The 22258-nt window shown below is 38.5% G+C and overlaps 1 protein-coding gene across 2 annotated transcripts; it reads right to left on the reverse strand.

Annotated features, from left to right (window-relative positions):
* Positions 1-2794: 2794 nt before the first annotated feature.
* On the reverse strand, positions 2795-19501 carry LOC137133549 (coiled-coil domain-containing protein 138-like). 2 transcript variants are annotated; one of them, XM_067517262.1, is made up of 15 exons: positions 19331-19501; positions 19068-19107; positions 18779-18893; positions 18637-18716; positions 18384-18547; positions 17793-17930; positions 17220-17339; positions 16684-16761; positions 16408-16518; positions 15704-15856; positions 15476-15592; positions 12772-12979; positions 8354-8527; positions 4328-4466; positions 2795-3365 (listed from the first exon to the last, which is right to left on the reverse strand). In XM_067517262.1, exons 1-15 carry the CDS (start codon positions 19409-19411, stop codon positions 3239-3241), a joined length of 1845 nt encoding a protein of 614 aa, XP_067373363.1. In that variant the 5' UTR covers positions 19412-19501; the 3' UTR covers positions 2795-3238. The 2 variants fall into 2 exon arrangements, with proteins under 2 accessions (XP_067373363.1, XP_067373364.1); XM_067517263.1 differs by having other exon boundaries at positions 18637-18707; positions 19331-19500.
* Between the last annotated feature and the right edge of the window lie 2757 nt (positions 19502-22258).

Raw genomic sequence — 22258 nt, forward strand, 5'->3', positions numbered from 1 at the left:
GAGACAGTTGTTCGACTACCTGGCTACCTGTCGAAGTGTCCTTGGGCAAGACACTCGACCCCAAGTTGCTCCTAATAGGTCAGGTGAGCATCGCCATCGGTGTGTGAATGAGTGAATGAGAAGCAACATTGTAAGCACATTGGAAAGTTCTATATAAGCAGAGCATTTACTTTTTTTTAATCCAAAGTGACTTACAAGTGATGTTCAAAGCAAGCAACACTCAAAGTGAAGAAGAAAACATTAAAGCAAAGTGCTATGAAAAGAAGTGTTTTCATGAGATGCAAGTCCTGCTAGAACCAACAGAATTGTTATTATTATAGTTTTTTGAAAATTTTATTTAAGTGCATAGGAAGTTGTAGAAGAGTTTTGTTTTCAGCACGTTTTTAATATCGGGAGTGAGGCTGCAGAGCATGCAGAGTTTGTTAGCTCGTTCTACTATTGTGAAACAACTGCATAGTTTCTTCTGGCGAACTGCATGTGTCCAACATTTGAGATGGAATAATGAAGACTTGGAAGAGTGTGGACAATATTTACAAGGGTCTTTGTGTTCAGAATGGCATGTTGCTGTAAATTAGTCCAATGTCTATATGTGATACTGCCATGATAGCTTGCCTATAGAATGCCCATTTTAACATTAACTAGAATACCACCACATGTGTAGTTTTTCACCAGTGGGACTATTACTAACTGTAATGCCTGAAGCAGATGCAAACAGTTTTTAAGTTCTGTGATCACTCAAGAGAACACATCAACTCAAACATCAAAAACAGGCTGCATTTATTTTGGCAGAACATTTCATTTGAAACATCTTTGCTCTGCGCAGGACGTTGGTGGAGCAGTTAGTAAAGCTGCCTCACAGCTAGAAGGTCCCGGATCAAATCTACCTGCCGGCTGCGGCCTTTCTGTGTGGCGTTTGCATATTCTCCCTGTGTTTGTGTGGGTTTCCTCCCACAGCCAAAAGAACTGCCTGTTAGGTTAAGTGGAGACTGCCCCCAGGTGTGAATGAGGGTAAATGGTTGTCTTTCTATGTCTCTTTGTGTTGACCCTGCCTCCCACCTTATGACAGCCAGAATAGGGTCCATCCACTGCCACCCTGAACAGGATAAGCAGTGTAGTTGAAAATCCTAAATGTAAACAGTACAACTATTGATTAAATGCCATTTGTTTGTATTCATATGTGAACACCCTACTGCCTTTGGCAGACCTTTCTGTCCAATTGTTACTTACTTTAAATAGACTACTGTACATCCTGATTCAGAACTACAGTTGGATTTATTAATTTCTTGACATTGCATAAACCATTTAAACTGGAAAATTCTGATAAAAAAAAAAAAAATCCCAGGTTTTGGAACGTTTTTGGACTACAGTGCAACGACCTGACCGAACGTTGAGGCTGATCTAGAGAGAGTAGGGAGGCCAATATGTTTGTTTCTCTGCCTCTCTTTGTTTAAAATTAAGTACAATTTAATAATAATAGATATTTGCTCAACTTTAATAAATATTTGATAAATATATCAAACATCCAAATTATTTCAATTAATTTAAAATAAACAATTAGCATTAAGGCAATTTTATCAATTGAGAAGCAGATTAAAATTTATTTTAAAAATTGACATTAATGACAATATTTCATTTCTGCAACATAGAGTAGAGACCAAATAGATCCCTAAATTAAACATAGTTGTAAAGATGAACTGTCCAGGTGTTAAATATCTTTCTCTGCTTGGATCTGGAAAACGCACCTTCAACTTGGTCTCTATAACTCAAAAGTTTGGTTTTTCAAAGTCCAACTGTTTATAACACAGCACCAGAATCAAGGGTCTTCAGTGATTGTCCCCTTAAAGTCTACCAGAAGGGGGTCATCACTGATGACCAACTAAGCTGTACTGACTAAATTCACAGGCATGTAGAACTCTTCATCAGACCCGTAATCTTTTTAAATATACCAATCAACTCCTTGCACAGGCACTGGTCAAATGTTGTCTCAACTACTGCAAATTTGTGAAATTACCTCTCCTGATGATCCCGCAGCAGCATATTACATTCTTGGATAAGGACACATACCACTGTACCTCTATATTGTCTTCCAGTAGCTGTCTGCATCAGATTCAAAGCTCTGACTCTCACCCACAGGTTTGTCAACTCAACAGCACCTTTCTACCTGAAGGCCTTGATCTGGGTCCACTGTGCCATCTATGATTTGAAAAAGTTAAGAAAAAGCTAATCAAGGACTCTAATGCAGCTTCAAATGCACTTAAACCAAACAAACAAAAAAACCACACACCTTTTTTTGCTTACCTGGCATTTGAAACTGAAACACTACTTCTTATGACAATTCAGTGTCTTCTTACTGACTTAAAATTCATATTATTCTTATCTTATAATCTTATTACCTATGCTTTGCATATAATGGAGAATCACACTTGTATTATGTGGGCACAAAAACACATTATTCGGAAACATTTAAAATCAAACTCACTATCTTTGAAAGACTGTCTGTAAAACAGAATATTTACAAATGAATCAAAATGCAGTAAAAATAGTAATTCAGATGCTCTTAAGCCCTTAAAAAGTTGGGCAATCCTGTTAAAAGATCCAACTCAGGAAGTTGCTTCTGAGTAGTTTTCAACAAGTACAACTTATATAGGAGTTGTAAATCTTCCAGTCTCTTTAATCTTGTCCATCAAACAGCAGTATCAGTGTCCCATACTGAGACCATTACTCCCCTCAACCCACCCATGTTTTGGAACAAATAAATAAGACACGTTTATACAAAGCATATGGATTTCAACATGTCATATGCCGCTCTGTCTTAATGTTCTCCGGTTGGTTTTTTGTTTATTGCTATTAAAAGATTTGCAGCTACAGCCTCTCTTCCTGTGTGCACACGAGACAGCCATTAAGCATGGCAAGCATGGCATTTATTTAATAAAAGGTTTTCATCACATACAAAGATTAAACATTAAATTAACATTTTGAAAGACAAAAACGAAAAAGCCACATAGTACAAAACACAAATGTAAAAAATTCTGACACTTTCAAAACCAATCACTGTATATATAAAGAATGTTTCTGCATATGTTTAAGTAGTGCACAGTTGGACATGTGGTATTTACAGTTGAAGCACACATAAAAGACCAAGCAATGTGCCCAAACAGTACAATTCGAGTTATTTATGTCTTAAGTGGGAGTTTTTAAACAAACCTTGAAGCCCGCTTGAGTCACAGGAATATGTGTGTTATTTAAGGTTGTGGAGGATGGACCTGAGGTTGAGGCAGAGGAATGTATGTGCATGGTTGTTTTTTTGATAAAGCTCTTGTATCTGGAGGTGGAGGCAGGACAGCTCAAACAGACGACGGTTCTTCCTGGACACAATAAAATTAAAAAGAATTACCTGCTGGTCTAAATGATTATCAGCTGTCAGACTCGGAAGTAGATCTAAGCAATGACTTAAATCTTAGCGGATATTAGAAGTAGGGGTCATCACATTAGCACAACAAGACTGATTAGCAGACATTTGCAAACTCATGGCGTTAAGCGCTGAGAGCAGGTGAGACAACAAAGATACTTGTTAAAAGTCTCCTGCAATTGTTTTAGGAACTATGGACCTTTCAAAGGATGCTTCAACATGAGCCTGTTTTTTGAATTGTATGTTAAAGTTAAATAAAATAAGCTTAAACGCACCCGCTGGAGCTGGACCAACAAGTGCAGGAATGAAGAGCAAGGAAAAATTTAAATCCTATTAGAAAAGTACTTGAGAGACTTGCAAGACTTTCCCAAGGCTTTCTAGTGTTTCCCACGAGACATGTTCTACATACATATGGTCGTCCGACCATAACGCGCCAACCTGGTGTCTCGCCACGTCTACACCGAAAGTGTAGTGTAAGCAGCACATACAACACAACAACAGCGTTACCTGTACATACGTTTATCTTACTGTTTTTAACTGTGTAATCATGAAAATGTGGTTTAAACAATTTTGAAAGAACAGAAAACCCTAAGAATAATGTGGGCTGTTCTGAAGCAGCATGGATGCTAAAAAAAGTGTGTTTTTAGAAATGCTTTTTCTAGTTTTTCTAGTTTGTTTAACTGTGTTTACTTAATGTATTTCTTTTTTTTTCTTATTCAAATACATTGATTTGTTTGGTTTTCTGTAGAGTTATATCCAATTTTTTTATAGCTCTGCTCCTCCACCTGCAGACTTCCGCAAGATGGCCAATCAGAACAGAGTGTACTTGGGGTAAAATTAGCCTTAAACAGATAGGAGCTAAAACACAAAGCTGCACAGGAGGAAATGCATAAAGGCCCAATAAAATAAACTTTCTACCTGATGCAAGAGAGCTTCTGTAGAAGCATAGAGAGCTTTTCAAGTGATGGAAGCTCCAGACGAGGGTTTTTGAGGAGCTGGGAGGTTGTTCGGAAAAACTTCTCACAGCTACATGCATCTATAAAAGCATTTAGGTAGCCTACAAGCACAAAACACAAGCAGAGCAAAGATTATCAAAAAACATTTTTTTATGAACACCACATTTGTTCATATGTTAAAACCTTTGAAATGGAAATTATCAACTTCAATTTGCCATATTTTTTGGATTTGCATACAAATGAAAACTACACGTTCATGAAAAAAACAAACAACAAACAAAAGAGAAAAACACTTAGGTGATGAAACTTAGTGAGACAGGGAGACAGATGCTGGTCAGAGAAATTCTCTGATGATTGTATTTGGACGATCATCCATATTGTCACTGTTAACTCTGACCTTGACTTCATCAAACCAAAGCTTCACACAAGCAAGGGAGATGGAACATACAAAAGAGAAAGCAGCACATTTTTAAAATTAATAACAGCAAATGTCAACCTTATGAAGTCCCAACATTTGTTGGCTCCTAGTAAATAAACATTTGTTTCTGCTAAAGTCACATTCCTGCTTCTTCAAAAAAGCAACTGTCTTAAACCTTGCACAAGGTTGAGGGAATACAATCTGAGCCAGAGGGACTTGTTTTGGCTGGTACAGAAGTTCTGCTGTCATCAAATCACAGCATATCAAAAATAGGATCAGGTTCAGATAAGATGGGTAGAATCCAATAATTTGAGAAGGATAGAGCAGGAAAGGATAGTATGGTCAGTCTTTTTCCAAGGAATAACATTACTTCCACTAAAGATCATGAAACTGCTATGGATAAGGCTTGTTACTGGTCTTAACTTGAATGGTTTTCAGACATTTTAAAGTTTTTGTAACATTTCAAATCCCACCATTTTCTAAAAATAATAATTTCTTGACGGGTGAACACTCAGAACACTGAAGTGGTAATGAGAGGCCCATCACCAAAAACAAATGTTTGCAGAACCTCTGAAAACCCTAATCAGTCTTTTAATGGGTCTTTTTTTAATATCATTTTACTGTGTGTTACATTCTACACATACTGTGTAACTATATGGATACACATAAATACCAACACACACAGAAAAACAAAGTGTAAACGGATTTAAGTGGGCCTGAAACTGCAACACCATTCAAACATATATCAACACTTCTCTACTGTGGCAAGCATGTAAAGAATGCAAGCACACAAAGAAAGTAGGTCCATATGTGACCATGGAAGGGCCATCCACTGTAGTAAGAAGTTTGCTAATGTACCCACTGTTTACTAGAGTAGTAAGTCAAACCCAGTAAAACACTGTCACTGAAAGTGCCAAGGTGACCGACTACGTTTTTGTGATCTATGAATGTTCTATTGGCAACAATGTGTGTTGTGTAACCGATGGTAGAGTGTGTGTTTGAACTCTGTGCATGCAGTCAAGCTGCCACAGCATGACAACAGGCCCCCTGTCTGTGTGCATAGCTAGACCTTTTTGTTTTGTTTTAATGGCAACTTTCAGGTGTAAGCCCCTCTCCCCCTCTTCCTCACCATGTTCCTGTGTCCCCTCATTACTGGTCGTAAAACTCAATAATTAGCAATTCACGCTAGAATTGCAGTCCCCGTGAAAGACACCGAAGCTCTGGCCCCAGTTTCCTCTGGCTTATGACTGTGCTGTGTATTAGCATTAAATAGTCCTAAATGATGCAGCTCATAACACTACACATGACTCACAGTTCCATAAAAGTAGCTGTTCTCTCCTCCTTGTCCCTGTGCTGTCAAGACTTTTGTCTTTCTATAAAGCAAGGAGATGGCAGAAGTCTAAGGCTGTATGCCCACAATCTCCAAATCTATTACTTGACCTGTGCTTATGATTAATTAAAGCTCAGAGAAGTCATTACTTTTCACAGATGCTTTTATATCAGGATGACATGGAGTGATCCAGCAGGAGGAGCTGGAATAAATCAAAGCAAATAGTGATAGTATGAAATTTTATGACTCTGGGCTAAAAAGAGTGATTACAGCAGCTGTCGAGTTTATGTCAATTACAGATGATTTTCCAGGCAAAATAATTTAACCTCTGTGGGACAGTACTTGACTTGTTAATTACCTCAGTGCAGAAATAACTTAACAGAATTCCTTTTACTTTTTTGTTTGGCCCGCAACATTTCTAGCTGCATGTTTTTCTTAATTTAGCAGTAGTTAAAATGGAAATCTACAAATGACACCCTAAAAATAAATTATCATGTTGAAATGTAAAATGTGAATTACAATTTGCATCTACACTATTAAACAGCATAATGACCATAATAATTTCTTACAGTATAATAAAATAAATGAATTAAAATTTAATTTATGTGATCTGTTGTTTTATAGTATGTGTATATCTTTGCCAAGTTCAGTTCATTTATTCTTTTAGCCATCAATAATAGACAAAACCAATGATTCAAGGCTGTGATCAGCTATAGTCCCCAGCTCTTTATACAGTATTGTTTACAGTATTGTTCAAAATAATAACAGTACAATGTGACTAACAAGAATAATCCAGGCTCCTATTTAAGCCAGCACTTGTTGAACTTGCATTTGAAAGCCTGAGGAAAATGGGTCGTTGATCAGTGGGACATTGTTCAGAAGAACAGCGTACTTTGATTAAAAAGTTGATTTGAGAGGAGAAAACCTATAAAGAGGTGCAAAAAATTATAGGCTGTTCAGCTAAAATGATCTCCAAATGGAGAGCAAAACCAGAGAGACGTGGAAGAAAACGGAAGACAACCATCAAAAATGGATCGAGAATAACCAGAATGGCAAAGGCTTAGCCAATGATCAGCTCCAGGATGATCAAAGACAGCCTGGAGTTACCTGTAAGTACTGTGACAGTTAGAAGACGTCTGTGTGAAGCTAATCTATTTTCAAGAATCCACCGCAAAGTCCCTCTGTTAATAAAAAGGCATGTGCAGAAGAGGTTACAATTTGCCAAAGAACACATCAAGTGGGCTAAAGAGAAATGGAGGAACATTTTTTGGACTGATGACAGTAAAATTGTTCTTTTTGGGTCCAAGGGCCACAGACAGTTTGTGAGATGACCCCCAAACTCTGAATTTAAGCCAGAGTACACGGTGAAGACAGTGAAGCATGGTGGTGCAAGCATCATGATATGGGCATGTTTCTACTACTATGATGTTGGGCGTATTTATCGCATACCAGGGCTCATGGATCAGTTTGCATATGTCAAAATACTTGAAAAGGTCATGTTGTCTTATGCAGAAGAGGACATGACCTGAAATGGTTGTTTCAACAAGACAATGACCCCAAACACACTACTAAATGAGCAAAGTCTTGGTTCCAAACCAACAACAGTAATGTTATGGAGTGGCCAGCCCAATCCCCGGATCTTAATCCAATCGAGAACTTGTGGGGCGATATCAAAAATGCAGTTTCTGAAGCAAAACCAAGAAATGTAAATGAATTGTGGAATGTTGTTAAAGAGTCATAGTGGAATAACAGCTGAGAGGTGCCACAAGTTGGTTGACTCCAAGCCACAAAGATGTGAAGCAGTTTTAAACAACTGTGCTCATACAACTAAATATTAGTTTAGTGATTCACAGGATGCTAAATCCTAGAAACAAAAACGTTTGTACAAAATAGTTTTGAGTTTGTACAGTCAACGGCAGACACTATTTTTTTGAACACACCCCTTTCAACTAATTGCCAATTCAATTGCACAGCCTTACGAGTGTGCATATCATGAATGCTGGGTCTTGTTTGTTTTCTGAGAATCTACTGCACCTACTGGTGACTTGTTAACAATGTACCAATAAAAAATATACTAAACCTGGATTATTCTGCTTAGTCACATTGTACTGCTTTTATTTTGAACAATACTGTATATAAAGACACAGACAAGGACACACACGATAACACCAGTGCTCATAACCCTAATACTTACAAAAGGGGTGATTGATTATACAGTCTGCTGAGACACACACACTTACGAGACTGTTCGGTAAGCTGCATCAGGATGTCTATAGGTGTGTGTAGACTTCCACAGCCTGCCCGTAACACTGACAGCAGCACACATACTCCACCATAATGGATGAACAGGCCTCTGCTCTCCACAGACATGAGCTCAGCATGGAGGTTGTTCAGAGACTGGGCCACAACGTCCGCTAGCAAGAGAGAGAAATATCATAAAAGCTTATTTAAAAAAAATCCCAAGGCTTAATTTACCTAGTACCATGGGTAAAAACTTAACCAAGAGAAGGGTTATTTTTTTTACCCAGGGATGCAATAGGGATCTATGAAGCAGCACATTAAATGGAATTCGAGAGACATATCTCAGCATGTAAATACATATTATATTCTTATTAGCATTTACCTATTCAGCAAAAGGAAAGTCCTCTTATACCTAGTCTTTCCATCTAGTTCCCAATGTGTTTTATCAAGTCCTCACAATGCTATAATGCTTTGTTATAAAGGCTGCCGTTCTTCTACCGTCCAAAACTGATCATTCCTGCTGAGATAAACTTTTGATTATTGACCACCTTAAAGTGTTTCAGAGATTATCTGAAGTTCTAGGAAAATATGTTTCAAATGCCCAAAGGTTGTGGATTTATACAACATGACATAAAAGCTTTAATTTTATTGAGTTAGTCTGGTTAGCTCTGGCTCAGAATGGTACCTATTATGCGTAAAATACCAGCAAAAATGAGGGGGACAAAACATCTCTCCATTATACACAATCTGGTTTTACATCAATCCAGACAAAGAGAGAAAACAAACCTGTTAAGCATATTGAAAGAAAGTCTATAGAGACGTACTGAGGGAGCCCTTGAGCATTACAAACAGATGGGAGGTCAGTTCAGAGGAAAGTTTTATAAAACATGTCAGGATATGGAAGCTGCATCCACTGAGTGCCTTAAGATTTATAGTGTGGGAGGCCAGAGTGAAAAATTGGATGTAGCTAAAAGCTCCATGACATTTTTAAATACTATCAGTAGAAGTCTGAAGCCATACTAGAGGCCGTTGCTCTTTGTGGAGAAAACATCATGAAAATTGTGAGCAGGGCAAAAGCAGAGATCAAAGGCTGATTTGTTTTTGATCAGATTAGTAGTCATGGTGCAAGTGGTATGGCAGTGGTTATACTGGCAACACGCACTTAACAATGTGTGCAATATTCACCAACTTAGTAAACAGTGGTTTCCCAAACTGCACTGCATATATAGTTTATCCAATTGATGATTACCAAACTGGCTTCACCCTTTTCCTTTGGCCTTTCTGTTACTTAATTAGCCATTAATCTTGGTTCTCAGCAGTTCATAAAATGTAGTTTCGATGCTTCTTTGGCTCATCTCTGTACTTTTCTTTCCAAATTACAAATTGGCTTTCTGATTTTCTCAGTGGAGGTTATTGGTGACTTTACCCCCCTCCCTGCTTAGATTCAAATGGAAAGCTCCCTGGCTTGACCAGAACACAGCTCCTGGCTATGTAAGGGCTACTGGACCAAGAAAGAGGGCCATGGAGTGATGCATCACATAAAGTGGCCTCTACAATTTTCAGACTAAACCCAGCTGAGATAGTTTTGGATGAGCTGGACCACAGAGTAAAAGGAAAAAGCTAACAAGTGTTCAGCATATGTGGAAACCTTTTACGATTGGGAAACCATTTCATGAAAATGGTGAAGACATTGCCAAGTGTCTAAAGTTGCATCTGAAGCTGTCATCATGGCAAACAATGCCCACTTTGAGGAATCAAAAGTATGAAAAATGTTTTGCTTTATTTTATACTTTTTTTGCTTACTACACAATTTCACATGTGATTTAAATAGTTTGGTATTAGTCTTTTTTATAAAGAAAAAAGGTTTAATAATAAAAAAAAAAAAAACAACAACAACAACACAGAATAAGATTTGTCTAAACTCTGGACTGTACTTATATTTTTGACTGTTCCCTTTCAGGGGTCGCCACAGCGAATCATGTGCCTTCATCTAACCCTGTCCTCTGCATCCTCTTCTCTCACACCAACTAACTTCATGTCCTCCCTCACTAGATCCATAAATCTCCTCTTTGGTCTTCTCTAGACCTCCTGCCTGGCAGCTCCAACCTCAGGATCCTTCTCCCAATATATTCACAGTCTCTCCTCTGAACATGTCCAAACCACCTCAATCTGGCCTCTCTGACTTTATCTCCTACACATATAACATGAGCTGTCCCTCTGATGTCCTCATTCCTGATCCTGTCCATCCTAATCACTCCCAAAGAGAACCTCAACATCTTAAGCTCTGCTACCGCCAGCTCTGCCTCCTGTCTTTTCTTCAGTGCCACCGTCTCCAAGCCGAACAACATCGCTGGTCTCACCACGGTCTTGAACACCTTTCCTTTCATTCTCGCTGATACTCTTTTGTCACACAACACACCTGATAATTTTCTCCACCCATTCCAACCTGCTTGCACTCGCCTCTTCACCTCTTTTCCACACTCTCCATTGCTCTGAACCGTTGACCCTACGTACTTAAAGTTCTGCAGCTTCTTCACCTCTGCTCCCTGTAACCTCACCGTTCCCCCTGGCTCCCTCTCATTCACACACATGTATTCTGTCGTACTGCAGCTAAGCTTCATTCCTCTGTTTTCCAGAGCAAACCTCCTCCTCTCTAGATTTTCCTCCACCTGCTCTCTGCTCTCACTACAGATCACAATGTCATCTGCAAACATCATAGTCTACGGAGATTCCTGTCTAACCTCATCTGTCAGCCTGTCCATCACCAGAGCAAACAAGAAGGGGCTCAGAGCCGATCCTTGATGCAGACCCACCTCCTCCTTGAACTCCTCTGTCACACCTACAGCACAGCTCACCACGGTCTTACAGCTCTCATACATGTCCTGCACCACTCTAACATACAGTACTTCTCTGTCCTTCTCCATCAGCATCCTCAAAGCAAATACTGCATCTGTTGTACTCTTTCTAGGCATGAAACCATATTGCTTCTCACCAATACTTACCTCTGCCTTTAGCCTAGCTTCCACTACTTTCCCACAACTTCATTGTATGGTTAATCAGCTTTATTTCTCTGTAGTTGCCACAGCTCTGCACATCTCCCTTGTTATTAGAAATCGGCACAGTACACTTCTCCTCCATTCCTCAGGCATCCTCTCACTCTCCAAGATCTTGTTAAACAAACTAGTCATAAACTCTTCTGCCACCTATCCAAGAGACTGTCATTAAGACCAACTGCATTTCCATTCTGGACTGTTATTGTAAAAAACAACAACATGAGGAGTTGTAATTAAACTTAAACTAAAGACAATTTTAAAAATGATGCAGTCAGATATATTATGACAAATTTATGCCCAATGTAATAATCGTACAGATAATAACAGGTAGAAGTCACATGTAATCATCGAAGGCTAGAATGTTTTTCTAATATTAGCAAAGTTACCATTTATTCCAGGTGAGTTGGATACCTTGCTTATATCAGCTTGGAGGAAAACATGGTTTAGCGAGTTAAAATACCGCTGGAAATTAGCAATTTGATAAGGAACCAAAGCACCAAAGATTTTTATTTTAAACTTAACTAAAGTCATGGGAAAACCGACGTCTGTTTTGTGATTTTTCAAATAATTACTATACTTCTGTTTAGTACAATCTAAATAGTAAATGGCCAATAAAAAGCAATTCAAATATTACAAAATTATCGAGAGATAGCTGTTCCCAATTTCCCCCCCAAGAATGGGAGAACATAATCAGTTTTTCCCTCATATTCAGAGGCCCCTTGTTTTGCTTATCTATATACTAACATCTATTTTATCTATATAAAACCATTTATCAAAGACTGAGCGTATATAATATAAACAGAATCTAGATCTTATTAGGATCATTTGTAACGGTTATCACAGTTGCCTTAAGTCTGATGTGTTCTTTTAGCGAAGATCTTCTACTGTGACTCATTAAAATTCAGTCTCTGATGCTGCCACTAGATAAATGAAATAAGTATGGGGTTTCTCAATATGCCTTGCAGAAATCCAGCTTCTTGTGGGGATCCAACATGCCACATGTGGAAACTGAAATCACATCTTTTAGTTATAGTGACATAAAAGTTATTCTCTAATTGCATTTTACGGAGGTGAAATTATTAAAAAGATTAAAATTAATATTCTCAAATGAACTAAACATAGGTTAGCAGTACTCAATAGACAACATCAGACAAATTAGTCAACCGATTAGTTAATTGAAAGACACTTGCCAATTATTTGACTTTGGGTTTTGGACTAGTGGAAGGACAAAACAAAAATATACAGACGCCACCTTGGGCTCTGGGAAATTTCTGGTGAAGAGTTCGCATTTTTTGGACACTTTAACACACCAAAACAGATTAAACCATAATTGATGTCTATAGTTAAATGTCTCTGTGTTATACCTTGTGTGACAGTGCGGAGGATGATGAGGGTGGTGATGATACGTGTGTGAGGACAGGGGCTTTGGTAAAAGGGCCAATTCCTGAACGGAGTTGCTTCACTGCAGGACTTGGGTAGGTCTGGATCTTCACACTGCAGAACTGTTGGCTGGACTATGGGCTTAGACATGTCTTCTCCTATTCGCCTCAGCGTAGCAGATAGTGCTACATGCTGTGCAAAAATAACATACATATGCACACACTGGTTATTGCAGAAAATACATCACTGTGCCTGGACTCAGTTACTTTCGTTATATAATTGTGAAAAATAGGAATTATATTTCTAGAAGGGTCTTCATCAAAAGTTTACAAAACACAAGGTCATCTGACAGGGAGCCAGCAAGCTTCTTCTTTGACTTCTTAAAATAACTGATGGAACTAATAAATCAGTTCAGTAATGTACTGCTACAATTCACAATTTATGTATTTCCAAAGCAATGAAGACCTGGTGGTCTTCAAACTCACCACATCCATCTCTCTTTCCACTATTTTCCCGCCCTAAAGACTCCAATGGCTCCACCGGGACTGTCATACTTTAAGTTATCTCCCTTCCCCAATTTATGAATTGTGGCCCAATAGTGGTTGTTTTTTTTGTCTTAAAAGTGAACACATATTGCAACAATAAAACAGAATGTGATTCCAGTTGAACATCAAGAATGTCCCTAACCAGATATGACATGGTCTGACAAAGAAACATGGAGCAGCCAAGCTCTGAGCAACAGGAAAAGAGGACTGAAGTTTGGAAGGTCTGGGTCGAGAATAAATGGCTAGGGGCAGGGGGATAAAGGCTGGTGATAGCCAAGATAATGACCTAAATGTAACAGGTAAAGTAGGATTATGCATTGGAGCAAAACTGTCCTTTTATAGTATATACTATTATCTGTCACCCTTTCGACATGAAAAAGCACGGTATTTGTAACGGGGAGTGTTCAGGGGCTCCTGACACACATCCTTATCAAAGCCAAAAAACAGGGACTGCCTGGTTTCATGTTTAGACTCTGTTTAACACATAGAGGCAGCAAGGGACTTTGGAAATGCATCACACTATTCAACTGAACATTAGATGGAATTCACAAGGACTTCCAAACATTAAAGCACACCATGCTGTGAGCGAAGAGCTAGCGATAAAGTCGATATCCCCTGACACTTAAGTGATTGTGTAGGTATGTATTCAGAGGAAACTGCATGTGGTGTTGCTGGTACTGCAAGGCGAAAGGGGGCCTGGTGGTTCAGTGATAAATCAATTGGGTTTGGATTCAGAGGGCTGCAGGTTCAAAATCCACCCCACCATGTGTGTACCCACTCAGCAACCAAGGGCCACCTTGATGTTGGTCCAGAACCTGAGAAAAATGTGAGGGTTGCAGCAGGAAGGGCATCTGGTGTAAAAACACATGGCAAATCAATTTCATCATAAATAAATTAGTAATAATTAATTATTACTTTCATTACTAAAAAAATATCTGGTTCCCCTTTTAGGTCGTAATAATCAAATTTAAGGTCACATTTTTGCTGAAAGATTCACAAGTTATCTGATATCACTTTATGTCTGATAAGACAAAAAAATGACACGTATTAATTTGTGGCAAAAAGGGCCTAAATTCCAATAATTAATGGTTACCTTCAACAGGAAATTAAAGTCAGGCATTTAATCGCCAGGATGACAATCAGGTTTGGGTTTAGGAGGGCCTGCCTTAATATAATATAAGAAATAGTGGTCTTCGTTATCAAAGTCAGACTTTGACAACATGGGTTTGAAGGAGCCCTTAAGGAGAAAACTTAACAACAAGGATTTGTGCAAGGCAAGTTACAAGGAGGAAGCCACTGCTCTTCCAACAGATAATTGCCCATAAACAGTTTGCTCATGGCCACAGTGAAAAGCCAGAAGACCGTTGGAACAATGTCCACCGGACAGGTGAGACCAAAGTGAAGGCATTATGTTTCAGAATGATCAAACACTGCATTAGGAATATAAACCCCACTTCATTAATGAAACATGGTAGTGACAGTCGAGGATTTGGGCCTGCTTTGCTGCCTTACGACCAGGATGGTTCAACCATTAATGGAGTTGTGAATCTTGAGCAAATTCTGCTAGAAATGGCTGCAAGATTGCACTCTCATTCCCTAAACAGTTAACATGGCATAAAACATCACATTTCCTATAGTAAAGGCAGGAACTAAAGTTCAAGTTCATGCAAAAAAAAAAAAAAAAAGCAGAATTCAAAATACTTGAGTTGAAGCTGTTTTATCAAGAGAAATACGCCACAATCGCTTGGCTGATGTGCAGGGCTGAACACTTAATAAGACACAATAAATAAAGAATGACTATGTATAATTTTTGTTTAATTTTCATGTTTATTTTTGTTTTGTCATTTGTTTAATTGTGTTCCTTTTATCTAGTTTTAAGGCTTGGGTCTTTCTAACGTTCATAGCTGCCTTTACTATAGGAAATGGATGTCAAGTTAAAAAGAACATTTTTTTGAATTTCACATACTGCTCGGACGTAAAATTCATATATTTTTTGCTGAAATGAGGAAAATGTAAATAGAGAGGCTAATACCCCAGACTCTGTGTTTTCATTTTATTTTGTCATGTGATATATGTTCTTTATGTCAAACAAGTACTTGCTTCAATAATTAAGTTTACCTACAGGAAAAAATAATACTCTTACCTGGATGCTATTGTCCATGTGTCTCAAAGTGTAGTGAATAAGACGAAGGAGACTGAGGAGGTGGTCTGGTTCTGGAGGAACAGTGTGATGAAGCTGATCTGCTAATAAGGGCAGTACCTAAGAAAGCAAAGATAACTTTGATGTAACTTTTTTTGTGGTCCTGAGGGAAAATATGAGTTGGAATTACAAAATCCAAAGATCAGAGTAAATCAGCAGTTAACATGCCACCTTAAGGCATCTCTCATTGAGCACAATCTCTGGAGGCAGACATTGGCCTACACCTTTCCCTTCATTTCCTGCTGCAGATGAGAACACCTGTCCATCAAGTACCCAGTCCATAAGAAGGGCCAGGAGTTTCATTGTCGTGGGACTGAGGCTGCCCTGAGGGAAGGAGGTTGAAATGATGGAATTAAAAAAGTCAGCTAAAGTGTAAAACAGGCTTTTTTACAAAATTGTGAATATAATTTGATTAGACCTTCCTCATCTGACAGCTTTACATCTTAATCTAAAGAGCAAGCCAAGATTTGAGGAGACATGACTGGAATTCAAAACTGACTATTTGAAGTTTAGCCATGGGACAGACAGGCAGATTTGGCATAGTGTGATAATTGCATCAAGACTGATTTTACTGGTGAGCCTAAAGGTGATTATGAACCGTGAAAAAAAGGAGAACGGTAGTGGAATCAAAGCTGGTTCAGTGAAAAACACACATCGTTAAATGACAAGTGCAACTAAATTCAGCTAAGTAATCCTAAAAGAAAAACAAAGTACAATGTATCATACCAGTGTGTTTATCTAAGCACTGTAAAGGATGTGCAGGTCTTCACTCAGTAAACAAATAAAGAATTAATTTGGTAATGGAACCACAATCAGAGCAAATCCTGCTGATTATTAATTGTAAAACAAATAAACATACTGATATGTTGAAGTACCTTTATGCTGGGTTTACCAGGAGGAGCAGTTTTTTTGGATTGTTTATTACATTCTGGACTCTTTCTTCCTTTCTGACAGCCTCTTGATGCTGTGCTATGTTGGTACTTCCTCTAAAAAACAACAACAATAAGTCAGTGAATCTGTCTATAAAGGAAAGTCTGTTTATCTCAAGATACTACTTGTAGTTTGAAGTTGGTTTTAATGTGGAAAGGCACAGCATTCAGACAAACCTGTTAAGGCATTACCAGGCATGCATTGATACATTTCTTACGTACCTGTAGGTTATCAAGACGAGCCTGAACCCTCTTAGACTGGCTTTCCAACTTCTTATTCTGTTCACTGATTTCATTCAACTGTAGATGTAAAAGCAGCGAGACCAGTGAACACAAATGTATGTTTTTACAAATCTACCTTTGGATTTAGAGTTTGACATAATGCAACAACACCAAAGGCACATAAACTCCCAGTAACCATTTATATAAGAAAATGAGTGTAGACTCAAAGATGCTACATCAATTTTGTATTACTCAACATTTATATACAAGATGATGTTGGAGCGCCCTCCTGTGTTCTAAGATCCTACCTGAATGAACTTCTACTCCTCCATACATGATTAAATAAAAAGAAGTCATTAAAAACAAAAAACTCAGTTAAGCTACATTTTGAAATATCCAACAGATAACACTACCTGTATATACTGTACCACCAAGAATCTCGATCCCACTAAAATAAAGCTGTCATCAGTTTTATAATTACCCCGTTTAGCAAAACTGACACAGACAATCATTTTTGGTACATGAACACTTCTAACCTGTTTCCTCATGTTGTCATTCAGCTCCTTGATGGTATCAAAGCTGGATTTGAGCCTCTTGTTCTCTCTGCTCTTCTCTCGCAGAAGATCCTGCAGCTGGCTCAGCTCCTGCTGGTGTTTCTGGGGACACATACATACAAGAAGAGTGAAATCCTCCCTACAATGCTTAAACATCAACATGTATCAATGTTATATTGTACTGAATGTAGTTTGTTACTGAAAAAATTGCACTGGCTGTAACTTTTCTAAAATCCGAGAAAGCAAACACAGACATGATTACAGAGTGTGACTTGTGACAGGGGACAACAGAGCTACTGCGACAACGAAATAAAAACTGATCAGCCACAACATTGAAAGTACCTAGTGATTTAATTGTTGTGGGGGACAGGGGTCAGTATAGGAAAACACAATCATCTATTTGGTCTGTGTTCTGACACCTGTCAATCATAGCGAGCAATAAAAAGTTCACCTGCTGACCCCTGTCAACCACAATATTAAAACAGCCACATGGAATTAATGTACATCCCACATCTTGTGCTAAATGTGACTTGATGCAGTGTATGTGTAACTGACCTCCTCTACAGCCAGAATGCGTGTGTGGATCATATCCTCCAGCCCAGCCAGCTTCCCCACAGACTCCTCCCATTGTTTCATCCTCTCTTCTCGCTTGTGCAATTCCCTCTCCCACTGTTGCTGGCTTTGTCGCTCTGCCTGTATGCATACATAAATACACATTTACCTTCCTATACTTTAATATCTAGACTCCATCACCAATCTCTGGCTATAAAACTCCAACCTATTCATCACAATCACAAAATACATGAATGGCGAAAACAAAATAAAAGCACACAAAGAACCTGGTTTTAAAATGTTCTCTACATCTTAGGTGGCGTGTAATGCTGGAACACCTCTGTAAAGCATGTTTCACACATAAACCCCAGAAAATGTCAGGAGAAATCAGCCTCTGACATTGTCTGGAGTTATGTTTCACACTTGTTACACACAGTGGGAGATAGTCACATGTGAAACTCGGTTTGATTTGGCGCAGCCATCCATCTATTAAAAAAGGTTCAATCACCAAAACGTAATCTTACACACTCATCACTTTTTCCGTTTCATCTGGATTAATTGATGAACTAAACCACAGTGGCTTAACTCTGTCACCTTTAGCTGTTCATAAATGGTCATGATCTCCTGAAAAATCTTTGTTAGCACTAGGGAAGAGGAGCGGCAGGAGCCTGGGAGTTGGCGTGCCCACTGCAACTCTCCGTCAGCCTCCGTTTTATGTGATCCAGGGCTACCATCTAGACATGAAGGCAGTGTCACATCTGAATTAAAAAAAGGAGTAGTGAAATTCAAGGGCCTTAAATACATTTTAAATAAACAACTTTCCTCACTGACACACACACATACACACCTGTTTCTGTAAACAGCACCTGAGAGTCCTGAAGCAGGGCAGCTGTAGAGTCTCCATTCAGATTTTGATCACTGCAAAACCTAGAAAAGCTATAATATTTATCATACAACTGCATTTGTTGGAGTAATGACTTGAAACTTACAGGTCTGGGTGTTTGGTAACAGCTTTGAACAGCTCATTTAAAGTTTTGTTGTAGCAGTCCAACTCTTTGGTTGCTTGTTTGGATCTGGGGTCCCAAACGTGCCTTTGTACTGCGTCTAAAAGAAAGAGGAAAAACACAGTTAGTAACCTGCAGAATCATCAGGTAGAAACAAAGATCTGAAGGAATGAACTTCCGTAAAGTGAGACATTTATTAATATGATTGATTGTGGACACTCTTGGGGGATTTATGCAATTAAATTAAGAACCCCTGGCGATGTGGTGCACATACCATCACTGGCTCCTGAGGTTTTGTTTTCTGAGTGTTTCAACTAAAAGAAAGAGGATAAGTATCAGCGATGTGATCATAGTCGTGTCCAACTAACGTAACATTTTATCTGGTTAACACAAGTTCAGTGCACGGTGCAAAAACGTTTGAACTTAGGCTTTAAAAAAAGGGTTGGACCAGTGACAGACATTTGAGATGTTGACATTAGCTAAGCTAGCAGTGTTACCATGGAGTTAACGCTATATCAGTTACAGCAGAAGTCAAACCTTTTTCCGCCTCTCCAAATACATCTGCTTGAGCTTTTCCGCTGTATCAGCAGTCTCGGTGTCACTAACCCCCTGGTTCATATTTGCGGTAGTTGTCACTTAAACCGACAAAGTAATGCGGTTTGATTCCGTACACCTTTAGCTGCAAGTGCACAAAAGTGACAGTGCACGCAAACTAAACTTCCGGTTGAAATTTTCAAACTAAAAACCTCTTGTATAACTGTTGATTAGTTTTTCCCGTGACTTGAACTAGATTATTTTGAAATTCTTAACGCATTTCCGACTTTACTCTACTAACATAAGCCAACTTAACACTCAGACAACAAGCCGTCTTCGGTGACTGTGGAAACAAAACTACATACAAATTTGGCGGATAAACGAGCATGTGACGTTGACGCGTTACCTCCGTGCCAGTTGCGCCCTCTAGTGGGAGATTACGCCACCGACAACCTTGACTGAGCACGCTAAGCAACACTTAGAAAACACTGGTCAAACGCGCTTAAGAACAAGCAAAACAACAAACCTCAAAACTCTATTCATTTTAGCACTAATATAATATTCCTTTCTATAATACTAACCCTATACTTTGTATAGGGTTGGTTCTTTAAAATTGTATTATTATTTATTTTAATTCGTTTCCCCCTTATTTACCGTCTGTAAGACATGGCCTAATTTAATTATGATATTAGTATATAATTAGTATATAATTTTTAACAGAACATATGCCTACTACATTTGTAACATGGGTTTTTAGTGGGTCCTGAATCTACGATCACGTCTGTTTGCTTGCCCAGTTCTATTGTTATATTTAGTGTATTTGCTAAAATAATTAATAACCTCAACTTGAATAACCTTAAGGAGCAGGTGCATTTTAAATGATGCAATCAAGGTTTCCATTAGGCCAGGAACTGCACTGGGTTAAATTTTAGAAATGAACAAATTTCATCCAGTTCGGCTTCTGGTGTCCTCAGGCAAACTTCTTTTTATGAGTCTGATGGATGAGCCTTTCCAGCATTTCCCCAGCGACGGTGCACTTACACCCCTGAGCCAGTGAGTGTCAGTACACGACCAGAGACAACAGGCTCAGGCTCAGACTGTAGCTTTCCATTAGTTTGCTTTGATGCTCTGTCTTTGTTTAGCCAGCTGCATCATCAGTCTTTAACCCAGTCTACAAAATCTCAATTTTCACGTTCAAGAAGGATTCATATGTGGTGTTTTCTAAAAATAAGCTGTCCTGTTTAGATTTTACTGCATGTAAATCATTAGAAACCTGTAATATTTACGCTATTGTGAATTATATTTGGTATTATAAATTGTACTTGCCTATGAGAATATTACATGGCAATTAAAAAACAAAAATTTACTAACTAATAATAAACAATTAAATAATAATAATAGCTAATTAGCATATTTTTATATCACTGCCATACATTTTGAATGCAGTACTACAAACTCACTTATCAATAACACAGACTTTCACAGAAGCTACAGAGATAGATAGAGACATTAAAGTGAGTCTTTGTTTGGGATATCCACGGATTAACCTTGCTGCACCCCAAGTCTCTCACTAGCCCAGAGCGTAGCATTTGGCCATTATGTTTTTTCAAGCCATGCCAAGTTTGCTTGAATAGTCTACAACTAGGATTTAAGATTAATGCCCTCTTTCTCAGTTTGGCTAATTAGCAGCCACTGTCATTAATACACATTCTCATGATTCAATCACTTTGTCCCTGCAGGCTTTTGCTTGACGCGGAGAGAAATTAGCCGGCAAGTATACTAACACTGATCTTCATTAGTGAGGTATTTGCTTTGTCCACTATGTATGGAAATGACTTTTGTGACTTTTATGTTAATTGGTCATAAAAGTTACAAATTCACAGCTTTTTTGACTATTTCCCCTAAAAAGAGACAGTGTTAAGCTGTGTGTGTGTGTGTGTGTGTGTGTGTGTGTGTGTGTGTGTGCAAGTGTTTATGTTTTGATACCAGGTGAGATTAGGATAAGATCAAAGTCTGTGCTGGTATAGTAATGCAGGGATGTGAATAAAACAGGGCTTAAGGACCAAGAGCATTTGTAGAAATATTCATACAGGCCCCACATAGAAAGACAGCCCGGTCTCCTGCCATGGCTTTCCAATTTGTAATTTGACAAAAGCAATCCACGGATAATGATAAGATAAAATAATTGTTTTTTTCCCTGAACAGTGGGACACTCATATCAAGTGCAATACTCCTCTATATTGTATGAGTTTATAGATCCCTGGGGCAGACAGTCTAAAGAGATGTGGCCAGCAGTTATCATCGACACCTTCTGTTTTCTGACAAACAGCACAAATACATAAGCCAGCCCCTGGGACACAACTAGACAAAAGCAATCAAGTCCTATCATTGAATTAACGACAAATTGCTATGTTGTATTGCAAAAGCAATTATCTACTGTCTTGTGATACAAGGCCATGTACATAGACATATGCACTCTCACACTCAATTAAAGTGGTGATGGCATTGCTCTGCTGTGTAAATGATTGCTTTTCAATTTGCATGACTCTGAGTCCACAGAGCAGTATTATGTATGCTAATGTAAGCTGTAAAGACGTATCTGGGGTTTAGGGGGAGCCCCTGAGCAATTACACCACCTCAGATCCTGGACAAGACACTGCATCCCGGGGCATGCAAGTCACTTTTACAGGCTTTTCCATATTAAAAATTTATTTTTGAAACTTGATAGGGAGGAGACTGTAAAAATGGAAGGCCTAATAGGTACCTCAGGATTACTGCGATAATAAAAAAGCAACCTCAATGGCTAGAATGAAGACAGTTTTTTGCTTTTTTTGCTCAAATTAAAACACAAATTAAAACATGGCATTATCTTAGACTAATAATCAGAGTGCTACATCATCCGAGCCGATACATTTACACTATTAGTAATGA

Source organism: Channa argus, chromosome 9, assembly GCF_033026475.1.
Source record: "Channa argus isolate prfri chromosome 9, Channa argus male v1.0, whole genome shotgun sequence".
In the NCBI taxonomy this organism is placed as follows: domain Eukaryota; kingdom Metazoa; phylum Chordata; class Actinopteri; order Anabantiformes; family Channidae; genus Channa; species Channa argus.